Raw genomic sequence first — 22,797 nt, forward strand, 5'->3', positions numbered from 1 at the left:
AGCAAATTAAAAAAGAAAACACATGGTTCCTTTTCTTCGGATGACTAAAATGTAAAGTATAACTCTGAAACCAACATATATACCAAGGCTATTTAAAGATGGAAAAAACTTCAACTATAACATTAGGCATATGTATCATCTTGGTAGCTTGTAGGTTCTTTATTTGTAATTTATAAATTTCTCTCTTCTCAAAGTTGAAGAAAATATGCTAAACAAGTATAGCCGAAGTGAACGCAGGGAGCAACTGACTTTCATCAAACTAGAAAATGTAATTAAACTTATTTATTTATTTATTTTTATTTTTGGCTGCGTTGGGTCTTCATTGCTGCACGCAGGCTCCCTCTAGTTGTGGTGAGCGGGGGCTACTCTTCGTTGCGGTGGCTTGTTGCGGACCATAGGCTCTAGGCGTGTAGGTTTCAGTAGTTGTGGCACGCGGGTTCAGTAGTCGTGGCTCGTGGGGTCTAGAGCACAGGCTCAGTAGTTATGGCTCACGGGCTTAGCTGCTCTGCAGTATGTGGGATCTTCCCAGACCAGGGCTTGAACCCGTGTCTCCTGAACTGGCAGGCAGATTCTTAACCACTGCGCCACCAGGGAAGCCCCAAGAAAATGTAATTAAACTTCTGTTTAGTATTTCTAGACAAGCCAATTTATTCTCTATTAGGAAGATGTCTAGAAACAGAAAAAGAAACTACTCTAAATCAACTTCCATTAAAATACTGACTATTCAATATCTTGTTAATAACCTGTAACGGAAAATAATCTGAAAAAATATATAACTGAAGCACTCTGCTGTACACCTGAAACTAATACAATATTGTTAATCAACTATACTTTAATTTAAAAAAATCCATTTTACCTGCATTGATCTGAAATTAAAAATCAAACATCTTTTCATTTTAAAGGTTGAGAAAATATTTTATAGAACGCATGAAATTAAAAATTTTACCAAAACCCACAAAATAATAAAAGACAGCAGATGGCTTATTTTGTCTGGTGTTTTAATCACCAAGCTCAAAGATGTTTTCTAAGACAAAAAAATACAGATTTTAGGTATCAAAATAAACTTGAGAAAGATTCTGAATACCAGACGTGCAGATTTCTGCCAGGATTTTTGTACATATAGGATCCAAAAGTTTGACTCTCAATTGAATAGATATGTTACTTTGTAGCACAGCTCAGTCTATTTCTCCAACACGAGGTAAGTAACTAGAGTTACCTTTAGTTCTTCTATGGACTGGTAATCATTGTTCTTGATCTTTTCTTTCATGGTACTAAAATCCATTGGGTGTTTAATGATCATGGAGTAGCCGGGAGCAATAAAATCAGTCACAGGAAATGAAAAGAAAGCACTTGGGTCTTTCCTGTGAAGACAGGAAAAAGGCAATTTTATTTCTACCACAAACAAATCTACTGGTCAAGGAGCATGAGTCAGAGGAAACCCTTCAGATGTAGAATTTGTAGTAGGCTAATGCGTTTTTCACTGAAAACTGAAGTAACGATTTTAAAGACTACTAACTATTTAATAAGGTTAAGATGCTTTACATATAAATTGTACCCTTAAGACAGAGAATCTTTTAAATATGCAGTTTAATTAATCCATAGCATCTCCAACACAGGGAAAGATGAAACAAAATAAGAAATCTAGATTAACTAACCGATATCTTGTACTCTGGAAGATTAGTACTATGTATTTTTATCAATCATAGAGGAAAAAGCAGAAATAATAACAATGAATGCACACCTGCAATCTTCCATATTGGTTTCTAATTAGGCTTGGACTCTTGGGCCACAGAGCTGTTGCTTCCTCACGAGTACAGCTGGCCCTCTGTATCCGTGGGTTTCTCAATGTGGATATGGAGGGCTGACTGTATTCACTGGACTGCTGTCATTTTATATAAGGGACCTGAGCATCCTTGGATTCTGGTATCTACGGGGGCTCCTGGAATCAATCCCCTGTGGATACCAAGGGATGACTATATATATTTTCTTAATCAATGGATACAACTTCTACTGTGTGTGTAGGTGGGGGGGGGTCTCAAAAAACTGACATTAAAAAGGTCCTCATAATACACCCATACTTGAGACCCAGTGCTTTCCATCATAGGTTCTTAACTCTGGCTGTGCATGAGAATCATTAGAGGAGCTTTAAAAAAATTCCAGTGGGGTGGGAGGCTTACCCTAGACCCACTATATGAGAATCTCTTATAGGAGGGTGGTCCAGGCAATGGTTTGTCTAGGGTTGAATTTGGTATTTCCAGGATAGACAGGGTTGAGAACCACTGCTCTATAAGATTAGTTCATTAGACTGTTATTTTCCTCTGGAAATCTGGCATATCAAAGCTTTCTTACTCCAAATAATCACATCAATAAAAATGGTTATTATTAAATAAATATATTTATTATTATTTAAAAATAAGCATAGCAACAATTTAAAAGATGTATTTAGCACATGCCAGGGCCAGTGGTAGGGAATTGAAGTATTTTATATCTAATCCTCACAAAAGCCATCAAGGAGGTGGTATCCTCACTTAGAGATGAGAATACTGAGGCTCAGAGGTCAAATGATTTGTTCTAGGTCATAAATCTGATAAAATACAGAGATGGAATCTGAATTTAGGTGTGTGTGAATCTGCCTTTGTTCTTCCCAGCAGGACGCCTAAGCAGTGAGATTAAAAAGTACCGAGAATAAGCAAAAAAGCCCAGTCTGGAACTTATACATCCAAATGCATATTATCCATGAAAGCTACTGTGAATAACACCATGAAGCATCTCTGGAGGGCCTCTTCAGAGCAAATTATCTATACCTCCTAGAATCAGTCATTTTAATATAGAGTCCCACTTGGTTTGACCAAAAATGCTATTATTAAACTTGGTCAACTATATTCTTTACCAGCATTTGCGCTGAGCCTCAAGGATGAAGAATCACTGAGGCTATTCCAAAAAAATGTGGCTCTGGATTCTAATTTCCAAAATGTTCTGAGCAATGTGAACATCCTTAGACTAAGAGAGACCCTGATAAGTAGATTTCTTTTAAGGAGACGTCATTACCCTACATTCCGGTCTTACGTTGTAAGAAACAAAATTAAAAGGTAGCCAAAATGCTTTATAGTCATACATTCTAATTGAGTTGGAATGCTTAATACTTACCTGTTCACTCCTTTGGGACAAGTAATGAATGATTGAATGATTTACTCAAGTGTAAAGACTTGAGATGTAAATATCTCAATTGTTCTGTAACACCAAAAAGGAAGAGAGGCCACTAATTTCTGATTTTCACTGCAAAGCTGAATTGGTGTTGAATACAGATAGCAGTAGAGGCTTTACCTTAAAAAATTATTTATGATATGTTCTGGGGTTGACATATAAGGCCAACATGGTAAGAAGAAAACTCACTGTGAGAATGCATGCCCTATACCCATGAATCCTCTGCCAATAACGTAAATGTCTTTGAGCTGAGAATTCAAATTCTGAGTAAAGAGAGGTATCAAAACAAATATTTTAATGAAGATCATGTTATTCTTTTCTAAGAACTTAACATTAGTGTTATCAAGATATTGTAATTTTTAGAACAAATTTCTGCATTTAAGAGAGGGTCACAAATCTTATTTATGGCATTTTGTCTCTTCTCCCAGACTTGGTAATTGTTGAATATTGACAGCAGTGATAAGCACTGCACAAACATACAGAAGGTGTGTTTATGTATTAGCAAATGGAAATATCTATACTGTTTAATCCTGGTTTAAAGCTTTAACATCAGAAGTTACTTTAGATTAAGGAGAAATTTTCCATTAAGAGTATTAAGTAACACTCTGCAAGCTGCCATTTAAAACAAACCAAATGAGAACATCTAGAAGTCAGCCTCTTGGAGTACTTCTATTGCCAGGCAAAATATTTATCATCCACTTTAAAATCAAGTACATTTGGATACAGGCCATAAAATATGGCTTTAACAAATAATAATAATAAAAAGACGTGGTTTGGATCCTGTATTTCCCATTTCAATTTCCATGTTATAAAAATGTTGGAAAAAACATTCACCTCTGCAGTTGTCTCATCAGTTGATTCAAAGCTTCTTGAAGGGGTGTCTGTTCTACTTCTAAAGTAAAGAAGAAAGGAAAAGAGTGCTTTAAAAAGGAAGATTCTAGAGAGTATTGTTTAGCTTATTTTCTTTCTATATATGACTTATCTCATGCCCATCATTAAATATCTCAGAGAAATTCCATTTATCTTTCAAATATGGTAAAGTATGAGAATATCAAGTTTAAAACTGAAGCTGATTTAAAGCTCTTAAGCAGTGATATAAATAAGAAAACTTAAAAAAAATTTAATTTAACAGCTTTTAAACTTTAACTTAAAAGCTAAAAACCCAGTCACTTTCCCTGGCTACCATCTTTAAAATAATTTCAGCCTCCTCATTCAGGACAGTTAATTCAGAGTTATTCCAACCTTCTTGTTTGGCTAAAGAGCTTGCAAGAGGCTTCTCAGGAGGCAAGTCTAATCCTACAGGGGCCTGACACTGGAGGTCTTTTTCTGCCTCATTGTCCACGCGGTCTCGATCTCGCTTCTTTTTATCTTCCTAAATGGAACAAAGGGAGATAATTTAGAAATACTCCAGAATCAATACCTCTAAAACAAATCATTTTAATTTCAGTGGAAAAAAAGAAGACACCACTGAAAAGGTTATTAATAATGAAATCTTAATGTATTTTACTGCCATCTACTGGAAAATGAGAGAATAATATGTTCACAAAGGGGAAAAAAAAAGTGCTTCTATATGGTAGAAACAACCAATTAGAAAAATAATACTATTCACAAAAGCAAGATAATATACCCAGGAGTAAATCTAATAAAAGATGAGCAATACCTTTTAGGAAAAATTATGAAAAATTACTGAAAGGCCACTGTGGAAGATCTGAATAAAGGAGATATACCATGTTCATGAACTGAAAGATAGTCAATTTGCTCCAAAGTAATCTATAAATAAAATGTAATGCCTATCAAAATTGCGAGACAGGATTTTTCATGAAATTTGATAAGCCAATTGTATAATCTACCTTGAAGAGTGAGTCATCAAGAATATTCAGAACAGTTTTGAAAAAGGTCACAATAAAATGTCTTATCAGATATTAAGTATTTGTATAAAGTGATAATCAAGACAATGTGGGTCTGACACAGGGACAAACGGACCTATAGAACGTATCAAAGAGCCCAGAAACAGACCCATGCACATAGAAAAGTCTTCGATGTATCACAGATTGGCATTACAAATCAATAACAAAAGGGTAGTGCTGGGACAACTGGTTATCTACATTTAAAAAGAATATGAAATTAGATCTCCACCTCATACCACATGTAAAAGTAAATTTCAGATAAATTAGACTTAATTTTAAACTTGAGATAAAGTAAAAGAATCTTTATGACTCGAGAGGAGGGATTTTCTTATCTATAAAGCTAAAAGACTAGCCTATTGACTGAGAAACACAAATAACTCAAAGTATTAGCAAAGATTACATAAAGAGCACCTACAGATTCATGTAAAAAGGTAAATAACCCAATAGAAAATGGGTAAAGGGTATCATAAGTAATTCCCAGAAAAAAAACTGGAAATGTTAAGAAACATGAAAACTAGCTTCAGGCTTCCTGGAACTCTGGGAATTATGAATTTAAAAACTGGAAGGCATTTCACATCTCTATGATTGGTAAAAATTAAAATGTCTAAAAATGTCAAGTTTTGATAAAAATGTGGAGAAATGGGGCTCTCATACCTTGCAGATGGGTGAGTAAATAGGTACAACCATTAGGAGAACAATAAACAATATCTAATGAAGCTGAAGCTACCTTTATCCTACTTCTCAGCTATTCTACTCCTGGGCATATACCCTAGAGAAACTTCCTTTCACAAGTGTACATGTACACATGTGGCAAGTTTATTACAGGACTCTGTGAAATAGTAAAAAATTAGGAACAACCCGCTAAAAGGAAAATGGATTAATAAATTATGGCATATTTACATAGCAAGTAATATTAATAGTCTGAAGTTACACTGTATCAGCAGGTATTATATTCAGAAACATAATTTCTGGAGGAAAAAGTTGAGAATTATTACCAGATTAGTTACGCAAGTTTTGAAAATATATTAGTGTATTTTACAAACGTATGCAGAAGGAGTAAAATTATAAAAACAAGTTTTCATGTGATGCACACCAAATTCATGGTCCTCTGTAGGGAATGAGGAAGAGGAATGGATTCTGGCAGGGTACACAGAAAGCTTCATCTGTGTCTATACTCTAATTTCTTAAAAAAAACAAAACCCAAAAATACGAGCAAAAGGCAAAATGTTACGATTTGTTAAAGCTGAATGGTTGGTATCCAGGTGGTAGTTTTTGTTTTTTTTTTTTTTTTTATTTTTTTTTATTTTTTTAATTCTCTGTTCTTTGAATTTTAAAAATTAAATTTTATAGTAAAATTGTCCCAAAATGTCTATTTTATGCTCAAGATTCTCAATGGGATCTTAATTTTCTTGGCCTATGTCCAAATTTCTTGTTCTAGTATCTAGAGCAGTGGTTCTCAAAGTGTGGTTCCCAGACCAGCAACATCAGCATCATCTGGGAAACTGCTAGAAATGCAAACTCTGAGGTCTCACTATGGTTCTCAAGCTTCAGTGTGCATCAGAATCACCTGAAGGTCTTGTTAAAACACCAATGACGGGCTTCCCTGGTGGCGCAGTGGTTGAGAGTCCGCCTGCTGATGCAGGGGACACGGGTTCGTGCTCCGGTCCAGGAAGATCCCACATGCCGCAGAGCGGCTGGGCCCGTGAGCCGTGGTCACTGAGCCTGTGCGTCCGGAGCCTGTGCTCCGCAACGGGAGAGGCCACAACAGTGAGAGGCCCGCGTACCACCAAAAAACAAACAAAAAACAAACAAACAAAGAAAACACCAATGACTAGGCCCTGTCCCCAGAATTACCGATCCAGTAGGTCTAGAGTAGAGCCTCTGAATCTGCATTACTAACAAGTTTCTAGGCTATGTGGGTGTTGCCAGTGCAGTGATCACACTTTGAGTATCACTGATACAGAACTTCACATTCTATTCTCAGAGCCCAAAGCATCTAATACAGAATATATGACTGACTGAAGCTCCAGAGAACAATGTTATAAACTGTACTCATTGTGCACTTGATGTCAGTTTCCATTAAGTTGACTGCTATCTTTTTTATGGCCTCATATTTTGGAGCAGCAATTTTTTTTTTTTTTTTTTTTTTGTGGTACGCGGGCCTCTCACTGTTGTGGCCTCTCCCATTGCGGAGCACAGGCTCTGGACACGCAGCCTCAGTGGCCATGGCTCACGGGCCCAGCCGCTCCGCGGCACGTGGGATCTTCCCGGACCGGGGCACGAACCCGTGTCCCCTGCATCGGCAGGCGGACTCTCAACCACTGCGCCACCGGGGAAGCCCTGAGCAGCAATTTTTGACTCAGGAAAGTTTTGTATCTTTTCCCCAGAAAAACTAGTATGAATCTTTTATAGGTTGGCAGGTTTAGAACAACTGTTCAATGGAAAAAAGACCCTCAGAGACAAGATCTCTTCCTATTAAACATAAATTGTGGATAGAGGACAGCCTGAAAAGGCAGTAAGCACTCTCCTAGGTGGAAAGAAGGCCATAGTACAAGAAGTCTGGAGTAGGGGTTGGCAAACTTTTTTTTTTTTTTGTGAACGGCCAGGTAGCATAATTTATGCTTTGTGGTCCATGATGTCTGTCGCAACTACTAACCTTTGCTGGTATAGCAGGAAAGCAGCCACAGACAATATGTAAATGAATGGGTGTGGCTATGTTCTAATAAAACTTTATTTACAGAATCAGGTGGTGCTTGCTCTAGTTTGCTGACACATGGTCTAGAGGCTCAAGTTCTTGCTCTAGCTTCATCCTTAACACACTCTGACCTTCTTAGGCACTCGTTTACTCTCACTAGGCCTCTTTATCACCTGCAAGATAGAGATTCAACTGTTGATTCTTATTTTAGAGTTTATGAGATGGTGAAATGACCATGAAACAGAAAAGCTGAAAAAGTACCAAAGGAAGGTATAATGTCTCTGTACTACCCCTATCTGGTAACTTTATCTAGTTAGACTGGTCTACAGTGACCACTTTACTATTTGGTATGGCAAGAGAATACTGCCTTCTGGGCCAGAGTCCAAAAGAAAAAAAGAATATAAAAAACATATACTTGGAAACTACCCTAAAGTGAAAGGAGATATTGTAACATGTTATTGCCAGACTAGATATTAGGAGATCTAGCTTCTAATTTACCAGAATGTAAACCTGAACAAGTTATTCCACTGTTTTAGTCTTTGTTTTACCTGTAAAACAAGAGGCTCTGATCTCTATAGTTCTCTCTCCACCTAACATTCTGATTCCTACCTTCCAATTTTTTTTTATGATTTAAAAATACTATAGAACCCTACTGTTAACGTCACTTGTAATAGATAACGTAAAACCGGAAGTTAACACAGTTCTGGTTAAGAGCGGTTTATTTTTCTAATTACATAGAGAAAACTGAACAAAAATACTAAAGCCATTTAACTTCAGGTAGGAGGGTTTATAATTTCAGTTTATAAAATGGGTTCAAATTCTGGCTTTGCCACTTATTAGCTATGAGATCATGGATCAAGTACATAATTTTTGTGGGGGGACTGATTTCCTCATCCCTAAAATAGACACAACAATACCTACCTCAGAAGAGTGTTTTGAGGATTAAATAAGATAGTGTATGTGAATGTTTAGCACAGTGCCTACCTAGCACATGGTGAACACTCATTCATTCATGCATTCAATAAATAAATGAGGTTCTACTGTGTGGATATTTACTGGTGGATAAACAAACACAGCCCTGCCCTTAGGAAGCCAACAGGGTAAAAAGCCACAGACATCAAACAACTTAGTAAAAGAAACCCAAACAGATTTCAAGGAGAGGATAACTGTTGGGTGAATCTAATTTAGACTGGAGAAGTATGGGAAAGCTTCTATAAAGAAGTAACATCTGAGTTGAGATCTGAAGGAGAGAAAATTTAGCCAGGTTGGGGGTGGGAACAGAATTCCAGGGAGAGTAAATATCCTGTGTGTATGAAGGTCTGAGGCAGGAGAGAAAAACAGTGGCTATTTCCATAACTACAAACACATTGCATTTATGTCAGACTAGATTCTCATTTATCCATGACTCAATGGCAAGTTATTTTATTAATTCATAACACCTCTGAAGTAAATCTTTGCTCATATTATTAATATTATAACACTCATTGCATGTCATAGACACATTTGCCTCTTTCTGGAGTTCCTGGTGGGCAGAGGCCCAAGTCTTATTCAGCTCTGTACCCCCAAGCTCAATAATGCCTAATACATAATATTTGTAGAATTAATTAATCACAAGAGACAGCGTGAAATGGTAACGTGAAAGCATGAGAAGTAACAGCTGAAGTTCTAGGTACTATCCTTCACATTGGTCACTTTTGTTGGAGAGGTATACATACATAGATATCTATGTCTATATTCAAATAATGCTTCCAGTGTACAAAACAATTTCAGAACTTTGCTTTGTTTTAACAGCTGATTTTAGAATTCAACTGAAAAAATCAGTTTTATTACTTTGAAGCTACACCTCATCTTTGGCCCTCCGTTGCATCTGCCACATAATTTAGCTCTTACCTCTATGATGCTTTCCCCTACTTCCCCAAGGCATAATGAGAAACACTTTCCTCTGGACTCCCAGAACACTTTATTCATACCTCTATTAGAACTTACCAGGCCATGAAGTTTATTTATCCTTTTGTGTCTGATTTCCCAGCCCAACTCTGAGCTCCTGCAGAGCAGGAACTATATTTTATTTATCATTTGAGTCCAGTGCATCATAGGTTTCTGGTAGATATTTGTTGAATAAACAAAAAAATAAATAATCCTTCTATCAGAGGACCAACACTACTCTTATGCCCTTAGTCAGAGTCCTTTCTTCTCTGGGAAGATCTTCTGTGATTAAGAGGACCACCTCAGAGGGCTTCCCTGGTGGGGCAGTGGTTGAGAATCCGCCTGTCAAGGCAGAGGACACGGGTTCGAGCCCTGGTCCGGGAAGATCCCACATGCCGTGGAGCAACTGAGCTTGTGCGCCACAGCTACTGAGCCTGCGCTCTAGAGCCCGCAAGCCACAACTACTGAAGCCCGTAAGCCTAGAGCTGTGCCAGCAACAAGAGAAGCCACCGCAATGAGAAGCCTGCGCACCACAACGAAGAGTAGCCCCTGCTTGCTGCAACTAGAGAAAGCCTGCGCGCAGCAATGAAGACGCAATGCAGCCAAAAAAAAAATAATAATAAATTTATTTAAAAAAAAAAAAAGAAAGAGGACCACCTCAGGAGGGAACAGCAAAATGGGAAAAAGCGGAGAGGATTTTCTGCCAGCCCAAATAAGCCATAGCAGCCCTGAGACCTTGGGTATGGCAGATTCATACAAAAGAAGTCAATGAATTGTGTTTTGAGAGAATTCCCACATTGCTCAACAATTACAGTCATTCATTTCTCCTCTCTAGTTGTAAGCTACTTTACAGTTAACTCAGCAACAAAATGAGATACTAACAGTACCTACCCCATAAAGCTATTAAGTATTAAAAGAGTAAATATAAAGAAATCAGAACAATGCCTAGCATATAGTAAACACTCAAATGTTAGTTTTTATAGTATGTATGCCCCTTGGGACCTAGTATAGTGTTTAATAAAAACAGGAATTTATTGTATATGAATAAGTTTTAAATTTTCATTAAAAGTCTTACTTACACTGGGACTTCCCTGGTGTCCAGTGGTTAAGACACCACGCTTCCACTGTAGGGGACGTGGGTTCGATCCCTGGTCGGGGAACTAAGATCCCACATTCCACATGCCGCCTGGCGCGGCCGAAAAAAGTAAATAAATAAAAATTTTAAAGTTTTACTTAATTTGAAAAGATATATGCACTCCTATGTTCAGTGCAGCATTATTTATAATAGCCAAGATATGGAAACAATCTGAGTGCCTATCAATGGACGAATGGAAAAAAAAGGATGCATATATACACACACACGTGTGTGTATATATACATATGTATACATACACGATGAAATATTACTCAGCCATAAAAAAAGACGAAATCTTGCCATTTGCAACAATATGGATGGACCTTGAGGATATTATGCTAAGTGAAACAAGTCAGATGGAGAAAGACAAATATTGTTATGATTCCACCCATATGTGGAATACAAAAAACAAACAAGAAAACAAAATAAATGAACAAATCAAACAAAAAAACCCTGAACACATAGATACAAAGCACAGAGTAGTGGTTACCAGAGGGGAACGGGAGGAGGGTGAAATGGGTAAAAAGAATCAACTGTATGGTGATGGATGGAAACTAAACTTTTGGTGGTGGGCATGCTGTACTGTATACAAAAGTAGAAATATAATGCTGTACACATGAAACTGATATAATGTTATCAACTAATGTTACATCAATAAAAAATAAATCAATAAAACAAAATTTTACTTAACTCTAGCATTGTGAATAATATCCTATATATTTAATGCTCATGATTTTAAAAAATTTAAAGAAAAACACCTGTCATTTTATTTTGATAACATCCCGAGCAACGGGACTAGCCTAACTTCTTTGAGCATCTAAACCTGAAGCTGACTCGCAAAGTTGTTGAGACAGAATTCGGGTTAGGATTATGCTTTTCTGAAGAACAGGTCTGAGTTTCACTGAAAGAATTTAGACCTCTCATCTGAGCTACTTCAATAAAAAGCCTTCTAAGTAGGTCTCCTTACACCCAGTCTCTACTCTCTTCAATATCTGCTAGATACTGTTAACAGATTACCGTTACTAAGGCTCAACATTTTATCATTCTTCCACTCAGAAAGTTTTTGACTCTCTACTGCTTACATATTCAAGTTCAAACTCCCTACTCTGCCATCTCAACTGCCTCTCAGATCTTATCCCATACTCCTCTTCACGTATTCTGTGCTTCAAAAACAGAACTACTTTATGTCCCTTGTACACACCCTCACATTTGCCCACTTTCATGCTATTGTTCTTAGTTCTCCACACGGTGTGCAAGCTTCCTTACTTCTGCAGTAATGTACCATTCTGTTCAGGTATCAGCTTCTCAAGTCAGCATATAAATGGAAAGTGGGTTGTCAGGTTACCTTTGAAAATATCTGAAGTAGCCCATAAAGTATAATACTCATGGCTTTATACATATGATCCTTTATATAATAGTATGATATGAAAAGAATATTTCTACTACACTGCAGTAATAGCTCAGAATACATAGTTGACCCCATGTTGGCTGTAGAGTTAACATCACTGTACTCTGATTTCTAAAGACTAGAGTTATGCCAGCAGGCAAATACTTTGCCACCTGCTTGGCATTCAAATGTTTAAGAAAAAAAAAAGCCAACACACCGGTGTTGTGCAGATTATGGTATGATTAAAACTAAAGCATGGGGACTTCCCTGGCAGTCCAGTGGTTAAGACATCGCCTTCCAATGCAGGGCGTACGGGTTCGATCCCTGGTCAGGGAGCTAAGATCCCACATGCCTCGTGGCCAAAAAAACAAAACATAAAACAGAAGCAATATTGTAAAAAATTCAATAAAGACGTTAAAAAATGGTCCACATCAAAAAAATCTTAAAAAAACAAAAAACCACCCCCCCCCCCAAAAAAAAAAAACAAAACTAAAGCATGGTGTGCTTTTAATGCTGTGGCTGGTATTAAATACCACTGCTCTACAGGGAGAAACAATACTGATCCTATCTGTTGGGGTATTTTAAACTAGTATAATCAGAGCCTTCCTACTCAAAAGAAGAATATTACTTAACTTTATATGACATCTTTGAGAAATTACAGGGTTTTGTGTTGTAAACATCTGTGCTTTCCCAAAACTTTATCTTCTCCTTATTTTCCTAAGTAAAAGATTCCTGATTTTTATTAGGATTTAATGCCCCCAACCCTTTCCCTAAACTAAGACATTTCCCAGCCTCCCTAGCAGCAAGGGTGGCTAAGTGATTAAGTTCTGGCTAATGAAATATAAGCAGAAGTTATGAATGCCTTTTAGAAAAACACTTTAAAAGGGAAAGGACATGTTTTATCTTTTTCTTGTGCCCTTCCCCCTTCCTGCTACATGAACTAACAGAAGAGTCACCAGTCCCTCAGAACCACACATACTCTAGCCCCTTTCAGGCCCACAGGTGTCACATGGCTGACTTTCCCCAAGAAAAGACCAGAAGCAACTGCTGTTCCTAAAACTCCCTGGAGATCCAGAGTACAGCTCAGAGAAAGGTGTCCTTCTGGAGTCTCCCTAGCAAAGGAACCCCTCTTCCCCCTCCCCAGTCCAGCCTGGAGGAAAGAGATAACCCAAACAGGCTCTACAGAACCAGTGACACCCCAGAAGTATCCCACAGTCCCTAGCCCTGAGTCCTGGGGAAGTGGGACCTTGGGCAAATTCATTTCAATTCTGAGTTTCCACTTTACCTTCTGTACAATGGAAATCATCCACCTCCCTGCCCTACTTTGGGTGTTATTTCCAAATGAAACTGTGGATGCGAAAGCATGTTAATTTGCAATGAAATAAAAATATATAGGTGGCTAATGATACTTAGAGCCACCGTCAAGAAAGGGCAGAGGGGGAGACTTCCAGGAACCTATCCTGAAGATATCCTTATAAAAGTATACAAAGCGATGTGAACAATGAGGTTCAATGCAGTATTATTTGTAACATTCACAAGTTATATAAAATAAAATATGGTACAGTAATATAACCAAATACAATGTAGTTAATAAAAAGATGAGATAATTGATAAAACAAGAAAAGAGGAGTAGGAGTATATCAGCTGGCATAATGGTAGAAACTGCCAGAACTAAACCCAGAAGTGGTTAAAAGGGGTTCAACTTCCAGTTAAACGAGATGATGGTGGGAAAAGAGTACAGAAGAGACGACAGTAGGTGAAAGATATCAACACACTTGGGAGAGAAGTCTGCAGATCAGAGAAGATACCCCCTGCATGCAAGGAGGGAGACACCTCTGAGAAAAGTTCTAACCCCAGAAACCTGGAAAAGCACAAAACTTTGGCGGCTCCCAATCAAAATGATCAGGTCTCTGTTTAGTGATGCCCACAGTGAAGTCCATCAGCTGACAAACTTTGTCTAGGCACAAAGCATATAATCAGCCTTTTTGTGCTTCACATTTAAATACAAATAGATTACAAACGCTCAACAGATAACTAACTGATGCTTTTAACACAAAAGGAAGAGACCAGATAAAATGAAGAACTTGAGGGGAAATAGAGACAGTGCAAGGAACAAAAAAAAAACTTAGAAGAAAAATATCAAAAAAACTCATCAATTAATATTTCAGAGAAATAAAAGATCCTGCATGTAAAAACAAGAACAGGATGTTATTAAAACAAGGACAGTTAGAAAACATGAAAAAGTTCTTGGAAATTCAAAATACAAGGTCTGAAATAAAATTCAAGAGCAGAGCCAGAAGACAAAGTTTAGGAACTCTCTTTGAAGGTAGAACACAAAGAACAAAGAGGAAAAAGAGGAGAAAAAAACATAAGAAAATTAGAGGATCAGTCCAGAAGTCCAACATCTAAATGGCAGGGGTTCTAGAAAGAGAGAAGAGAGAGAATGGAGGGAAGGAAGCTATCACAGAAATACTTCAAGCAAACATCTCAGACCTGAAGGCAAGAATATCCGTTGTGCAACAGACTACTGAAGATAAAGGGGAAGATTCTAAACATTTTGAGAGAGCACATACTGGTCATGTACAAAGGACTAAGTATCAGAAGGCAACAGACTTCTCAACAGCAAATCTAGAAGCCAGAAAACAACACGCAATGCTTTCAAAATTCTGGGAGAAAGTAATTTCCAATTTGGAGTTCCATGCTGAGTCAAACCATCAATCTACATGAGGAGAGTATATGGGAGTAGAATAAAGATGTTCAAACATGTAAGAACTTACAAAAATCTACCTCCTATGAATGCTTTCTTAGGAAGTTCGTAGAGTTAAGACTCCACCAGAACAAAGGAGTAAATCAAGAAGAAGACATGGGATCCAGAAAGAATGCAAAGGAGGCCTAGAGAACAGCTAGTCCAGATTAGAGCAGGAGGGGACAGAGGGCTGCAAGATGGATGTTTCCAAAAAAGGGAAAGTGTCTGACCATGTGAAAAACAGAAATCAGATGGGTTTTACAAATCTGTTAGAAGTTTGGGAAGAATTAGTACATGATAACTAAACAAACGAAAGCAATTAATTAACTGGTCAAGATCAGATCTGTATTTGTATATTCCATTTGTCTCCAGTGAAGAATAATTAGAAATAAACACTGAATATTGAGCTGTATCTACACTGGGAGAATGCAGGAAGGGAAATTGGGGGCGTGAAGCAATATAAGGATGCTAATTTAAATTCTCATCTTTTGCAACAGGATGTCAGTAAAAGATGTACACATAAATCAGTAAACAGCAATATAAACCTACATTTAGAAATGGAGATAAACATCCAAAGAAAAAAAAAGTTTGGGAAGTAAAACTCCAGGATGGAGCAGGACACCGCTTTTATGTTAAAAGCCTTGTAGTACTCTTTACATTTTTTTTAATGTAATTTTTTTCAATTGGAGTATAACTGCTTTACAATGCTGTGTTAGTTTCTGCTGTACAACGAAGTGACTCAGCTATATGTATATATATATATATCCCCTCCCTCCCCCCCTTCCCCCCATCTAGGTCATCACAGAGCAACGAGCTGAGCTCCCTGTACCGCAGGTTCCCATTAGCTATCTATTTCACACATGGTAGTGTATGTATGTCAAACCTACTCATGAATTACCTTACTCCTAACAGTAAATAATTTTAAAAAAACGAAACAAAACTTGTTACCTCTGAAGAGGAAGATTAAATGAGGTACCTGAGTGAGCAAAACTTTTTCCCTTCCATTTTGTTCACTTCTGTATTACTTGAATTTCTTTAAAAAAAAAATCATAGGCATATATGGCTTTTATAGTTTAGGGGAAAAAAAATTAGACAGTTCTATATATTGGCACAATCTAGACAAAAGGCAATAAACACTGGGGCAGAAAGGCATATAATTAAGAAATTCCAAAAAGAGAATCTCTAAGATTTAGTGACTTACCCATGTGTTTAATCACAGGGACTAGAACATTTCTGTTGTATATATAAATATAAAAAAAATTATAAGACTAAACCTACAGAAATCTAGCTTCAAGATCCAGTAACTGATTCAACAAGTCACTTCGTGACAGGTTAAATTTGGGAAGTGCCGAAGAAGTCTAGGACAATTCCAGGTATGTATGTGATCATCCTTGGAAGGAAAGTTAATTATTACTACTATTTATATAGAGATGGCAGCTACTTTCTTTTTTACGTTCTATTAGCTGCAAATGGTTAAGAAAATGCTTATTTTCATCACTGGTGTCATATGCCTTAAAGGTCTCTGATCAAATTATCTCATCAGTAGACTCAAACTTTGTTCTAAAATATGAACGTTGTTCATTAAGTATTTGGCATTATAGTATTTATTTCAGAACAAAACTTGAATCCCAATAGATCCCATTTACTTTTTTTTTTTTTTTTTTTTTTTTTTTTTTTTTGCGGTACGCGGGCCTCTCACTGTTGTGGTCTCTCCCGTTGGGGAGCACAGGCTCCGGACGCGCAGGCTCAGCGGCCATGGCTCACGGGCCCAGCCGCTCCGCGGCCTGTGGGATCTTCACGGACCGGGGCACGAACCCATGTCCCCTGCATCGGCAGGCGGACTCCCAACCACTGCGCCACCAGGGAAGCCCCCCATTTACTTTTGAAATGACTATTTTCCACAAACCTCGAACACTGAGGCTTTCTTGAGCATGACTTTTACCTTTCCTAAGTGGTAGGAAGCAGCTCCTGAAAATCAGGACTTAGCTGCTCACTCACCTGATGTGTGAGTACAACTAAGAGTATAATTAAAGACAGAGCTGTTGAAACTCAGATGATTCATGTTCCTATTCTGCCCTGCTCCTGCTCAAAACAAGTCCGATTTTACAAGCGTTTCAGCATCTCACTAGACACAAAGAAAATAAAGCAAGGCTGACAGCGGGAGGCGGCAACCCTCAGAAACTGGTACCACCTGCAAAGCTGAAGCAACGCAACGACCTTTACCTTTATTCGTCTCCGTTTCCTCCCCTTTTCCTCCCCTGGAACCTGCTTCTCTCCTTTCTTTCTCTTTTTCCGCTTTCGGTCCTTGTGTTTGTCATGATCGTTTTTGTCTTCTAAGAGGCTGGAGTCGTGCCCGGAGCTGCCCGTGGAGAGTTCGGTGACTTCGTTCCCTCCCACTTTGAGGACCAGCTTCAAGGGCTTCTCTACATACTCTTTAAAATGAAAGGAAAGGGTTTCAATTAAAGGAGGCCCTCGCGGGGCAGTATCCACAACGAAGAGTGACCGCTAGACGGGAGAGAAGGAGGCGCACAGGCCGAGGCGGCCCGGGGCACGCAGTGGGCGCCCCACGAAGCACCTGTTGAATGACGGGCACTCGCCGAGTGGACGCCCCGAACGTTCCCGGGCCGCCTCACACCTCTCAACAAGAGACCCGCCCGGACCGGGGGTCCCGGGTTCGAATGCCGCCCTAGCCTGGGGTCTGCGCGGCTCAGACGGGTCGCGTCCCCTTCGCGGGTCCGGTCCTGCCCGCGGGAGGCGTGGCCCCCGGCCCGCCTCGAACGCTCGAAGGTAGTCTCGAAGGCACGAAAACCCCACCGAGCCGCCGCGGGCTCGCCACCCTCCACCGCGGCCCACTCCTTACCCTCGTATAGGTGTTTGTCCGACTTGTGCTTCTTGTGCTTCTTGCCCATGTCGGACCGGGCCCCGGTGCCCGCCCCCCTCGCCAGGCCCAGGCCGTGCGGCGCCGCTTCCGGTCCGGGCCAGGCGAGCGGAGGGCGGGAGCGGGGCCCACGAGACCCCGCGCCTCGAGGCAGGGGTACGGCACGCGCCGAACGGCGCGAGGCCTCTCACGAAGAGACCCAGCAGCGCCCGAGCGCGCGAGACCCAGCCGGAGCCCGAGAGCGGCTGCGGGTCGGCGAGCGGCCGGCGGAGGCGGGAGAGAGGGCCTGCCGCGCGCGCAGAGAGCGGCCGGCTGCGCGTGGCGGCCCCTGGCGGCTGGAGGTAGCGCTGCAGCCTGCGGCCCGGGGGCGGAGTCCGGCCCGGGGGCGGGGCCAGGGTGGGACCCACCGCTCTGACACTCTCTTTTTTCTCCGTCACTCTCCCTTCCTTCCTCTTCATCTCTCTCTCTTTCTTGCCTCCCTTGATGCCTTCCCTCCCTCCCTCCCTCCTCCTCGCCCCCTCCTTCCTTTCTTCCTTTTTCTTTTCATCACCCTTCCTCCTTTCCTGAATCCTCCCTTTTTTCCCACTTTCCCTAGCTTCTATCTTCCCTTTAGCAGTATTTGTTGAACCCTGTACTGGATGCCAGATCCAGCAAATCCAGCACCTCGGTAACTGAAGGATTGTAACTTAAAAAACAACAACAGAAAACTTACGTGATGATATATAAAGGCCTCCAAGACCTTAATTAAAACAACATCAACAAAGTACGGAGCAGAGTGTATTTGGTAAGATGCATGTATGGAAATAAATGTTGTCATCTGGATTAAAAGGCTGTGATGGATACACAAGAACTGTTAACAGTGGTTATCTCAGGTGAATAGGACTGGAGGTGGAGTGGATTGGTTTAGTTTTATGCTTCTCTGTATGGCTTGAAAAGGTTCTCATGTGCATGTTTAATTATTTTGAATTAAAAAGAAAGAAAATTTAGAAATTAGATTGAAAAAATGTTGAAAATATATCTGGATCCACACCAAGTGGGGGTCCGGACTAACACTATTGCTCTGTAGATGGATGTCCACTCCTCAATCCTGTTTTAAGCCCTTCTTCTCATTCACTTTTATCCTTAGATGCTGAGCCTTACTGGTGAGATGAATTATTCACATTTTTGCTCACTGGCATTTACCTGAATAAAATGTTAAGGTGTGTTTAAGATAGCACATCCAGGGATTATGGCTGCAGGGAAACAAAATGATGTTGATATTTTTCTACATGACAACCTTGTAAGGTAGGAAGGGCAGAAATATTCTTATTCCCATTTTACAGATGAGGAAATGGATACCCAGAGAAATTAAGTAAGTTGCCAGTTAGCGGTAGAGCCAGGCTTCAAATCCAGGTTTTCTGAATCTGAATCATAAGCTTGTGAACCTGATGAAGGAGGTCTTGATTGTCTCTACCTTTAGAGTTACAGTGCCCTGTTTGTTTTCAGATAAACCTGTAATCACAGTTTGCTCTCAAGAAAGGAGCTGACGTTAATCATTTATACTTGAGTAAGAGTTTGGACCTTGGGATTGCTTCTCCCAGGAAGATCTGTAGCTTTAACCTGAACTGCAGTGGTGAAATGGTAGACTTGTAATTCAGAGCCCTATGGTTGGATAATGACAGAAATCCAGTTTGAATTATTTCAAGTAAATAAAAAAGATGTATTGGGTCACATGTCCAGGAAGGACAGGAGTAAAGGTCACCTGAAGAAAGATGGGAACCAGGGATTTGATGCTGTGACGTCTCTCTCTCTTTCTTTGTCTCATCCCTTGGGCTCCATTTTTTTGGGCTCCAGTTTTTTCCCCCTACATGGCTGAAAACACTGTTACCAGCAGCTGTATCCTGACCAATTGGGAAATGGGTCTCTTTCTTCCCTATCAGCTTCACCCAGGAAAAAATTTCAGGGGAAGGCTCTGACTGGCTTGGCTTGGGTCACATGTTTTATAGGCAAGGGAATGGGAGATTCATCCAGCTTGGATACCAAGTGATCCAGCTTGTATACCAAGTCCACCCCTATGGCCAAGAGGAGTTAAGAGTCTATGACTGGCAGTCCCCACCAGACCCCAGTGATTAGTCAGTGAAGATGAGGTTCCTTTAGAAGAGGGGAGCTGCTTTTTCACAAAGGCTAAGAGTTTGTGTCTGTTAGCTCTCTGTAACACGCCTCTCTGTCATCTGTGAGGTGGATATCAGAGTGGAGCAAGAGAGGTGTTGGCGAAGGGAACCTCTGTTGCTCTGAAATCAAGCCACCAAAGCCCCCTAAGTATAGAGCAAAGCTTCGTTTCAGCTTTTCAACTACTGGCTATAACTGTTTTTGCTTTAAGGAGAACTGCTATGCCAGCTCCCCTTATGGGTCTGGCCTCATTCCAGGCTGAACCTGTGAGTTTTACGGCCTTCTCCTCATCACCCAGTATGCTCCCCCAGGGCAGGGTTTGGTCTGGGGAGCACAGGACCTTTATGTCCATAGCACCCAGCACAGTGACCACTACTCTGCAAAGGCCCCTCAGAACTAGCTCACTCTGTGTGTGTTTGTGTGTGTGTGTCTTCCCTCTGAGCGCCCTGTGATGGAGGGAAAGGGTCCAGTTAACTCATTTACATTAGGGAGTTAGTAATTTCCCTCCTTTTCTCAACAGAGATCTTACCTAGGTCCCAAAGTATTCCCAGCAGTGAAAAGTGAGTAAGAACCTGAAGCAGAGAACACTTCACAGAAGAAAGTTCCTGGGAGACAGAAACCTCAACTCATCTACTTTTTTATTCCCAGCCCAAGGATAGTGCCTGGCACCTAAAAGGCACCAGAAAATTCTAGTTGAAGTGAACATTGTAGAGTCAGGCAGAGTCTAAAATGACCCCTAAAAATTCCTGCCTCCTGGTGTCACTTCCTCCAATTGACCGTGGACTGGCCTAGAGACTTACTTCTGACCACAGAATATGGCAAAAGTGATGAGATGTCACTTCTGTGATCTGGTTCCAGAAGATTGTGGCTTTCGTCTTGTTAGCCGGCTCTGTTGTCTTCTTGGCTTGCACGCTTCGGTGAAGCAAGCTGTCATTTTGGATAGGCTCACGTGCAAGGAATGGAGGGCAGCCTCTAACCAGCACCCCCAAGAGCTGAGGCTGTCAGTCCAGCAGCCCTTGAGCCATTGGTCCTGCCAACAACCACCCGAGCTTCAAAGTGAATCCTTCCTCGGTGGAGCATTCAGATGAGACCTCTGCCCTGGCTCACACCTTGATTACAGACTTGGAGAGACCCCAAAGCAGAAGACCCAGGGAAACTATGCTCAGGCTCATGACCCACAGGAACTGTAAGATAATAAACGTATGTCTACTTAAACCACCAAGTCGTAGTGTAATTTGTTATATGGTATTTGTATAAAAAGTTTATACAAATAAGCCTTCTGAGCCTCTTACGTATGTCAATAAGAAGGACTGAAATGACAGAAACTGAGCAATTGCCTGTGCAGGGGACTTGGCTGGAGTGTTGCCCATGCTGCCATCTCCTTTCAACCTCTTCTAGGTGGGTGAGGAGAGCACTCTTATCCCTGTCCCACAGGTGAGGAAACTGAGGCCTGCAGAAGTCAGGTGGTTTATGCGAGGTCACACAGCTCGCCTGTCTGGGATCTGAATCCTTGTCTGCCTACCTCCAAACCCCACATTCTCACCATTAGGTCACACTGCTCTTCAAAAAGAGGGTCAGATAATCTCCAAAGTCCCTTCCCGCATGTTTGGAGTAGCGTTAGATGAAAACAATTCCAGAAGAAGATGCATATACTCACATAAAAGTGTAGAAATGGATGTTTGTGCCTTCAAAAGGATCAGAAGGTAAGTTGAAGAACGGAAATAGTTTTGCTGTTATGGAACAAGGGGAAGTTGACCAATAAAAGGTGACTGCTTGGGCTTCCCTGGTGGCGCAGTGGTTGAGAGTCCGCCTGCCGATACAGGGGACACGGGTTCGTGCCCCAGTCCGGGAGGATCCCACATGCTGCGGAGCGGCTGGGCCCATGAGCCATGGCCACTGAGCCTGCGCGTCTGGAGCCTGTGCTCCGCAGTGGGAAAGGCCACAGCAGTGAGAGGCCCGCACACCGCAAAAAAAAAAAAAAAAATGACTGCTTGACTTGATGGATCAGCTCTCTAATGACCAAACTTCAGTTGTTTTTTTTTTTTTAGTATTTATTTATTTTTTTGGCTGCGTCGGGTCTTAGTTGTGGTATGTGGGCTCTTTCCTTGTGGTGCGAGGGCTTCTGTCTAGTTGTGGCAAACAGGCTCTGGAGTGCGTGGGCTTAGTTGCCCCGCGGCATGTGGGAATCTTAGTTCCCCGACCAGGGATCGAACCCGCGTCCCCTGCATTGGAAGGGGGATGCTTAACCACTGGACCACCAGGGAAGTCCCCAAACTTCAGGTTTTATGAGACCTGTGTAGGGGCCTGGTTCTGACCTGGGCTGCAAGGGGAGGCTCCTTGCCAGCAGCTGGTCACCCCTCATAAGGAGAGGGAGCTTCTCTCTCGTGCATCCTTATTGGTGGAAAAGGAGGAGCACAGTGGGAGAGGACAAGTCTGGCTCTGTACCTTGCTTAGTCCCACCCAGCACCTTCCTACATCTGTGGGCCTCTGTCACTTCCCTTGCAGCCTGGTTTGCTGCACCTCCGTCGTGGAGGCTGGATGGATGCTTTCTCCTTCCAAGGTGGACTGGCCTGATGCATTTTACCAGATTCCTAGAACACAGCCCCTGATGCTTTGGGCATGAATAACTGCTGTGACGCCTGTTGAGCATCTGCTGTGCACTCACCAGCCTGGACCCTTCCTCAGTGTCCTCCCTGCAACACCCAGAAGAGGAGATAGCGTGTCCATCTTACAGAGGCAGCATCAGGACCAGACAGGAGCTATCTATGTTA

General features: G+C 41.0%; 1 protein-coding gene across 3 annotated transcripts in view; it reads right to left on the reverse strand.

Moving 5' to 3' along the window:
• The window catches only part of BRD7 (bromodomain containing 7), a 38,181-nt gene extending 20,022 nt beyond the window's left edge, over positions 1–18,159 (reverse strand). For all 3 annotated transcript variants that reach the window (XM_032611895.1, XM_032611893.1, XM_032611892.1), the window contains exons 1-5: positions 17,861–18,159; positions 17,224–17,432; positions 4,447–4,576; positions 4,039–4,096; positions 1,217–1,361 (exon numbers count right to left, since the gene is read on the reverse strand). In XM_032611895.1, the coding sequence (XP_032467786.1) occupies positions 1,217–1,361; positions 4,039–4,096; positions 4,447–4,576; positions 17,224–17,432; positions 17,861–17,909 (591 nt within the window). In that variant the 5' untranslated portion in view covers positions 17,910–18,159. The remainder of the gene's footprint in view (positions 1–1,216; positions 1,362–4,038; positions 4,097–4,446; positions 4,577–17,223; positions 17,433–17,860) is intronic.
• Between the last annotated feature and the right edge of the window lie 4,638 nt (positions 18,160–22,797).

The sequence above is a fragment of the Phocoena sinus genome, chromosome 19 (genome assembly GCF_008692025.1).
Source record: "Phocoena sinus isolate mPhoSin1 chromosome 19, mPhoSin1.pri, whole genome shotgun sequence".
Taxonomy (NCBI): Eukaryota; Metazoa; Chordata; class Mammalia; order Artiodactyla; family Phocoenidae; genus Phocoena; species Phocoena sinus.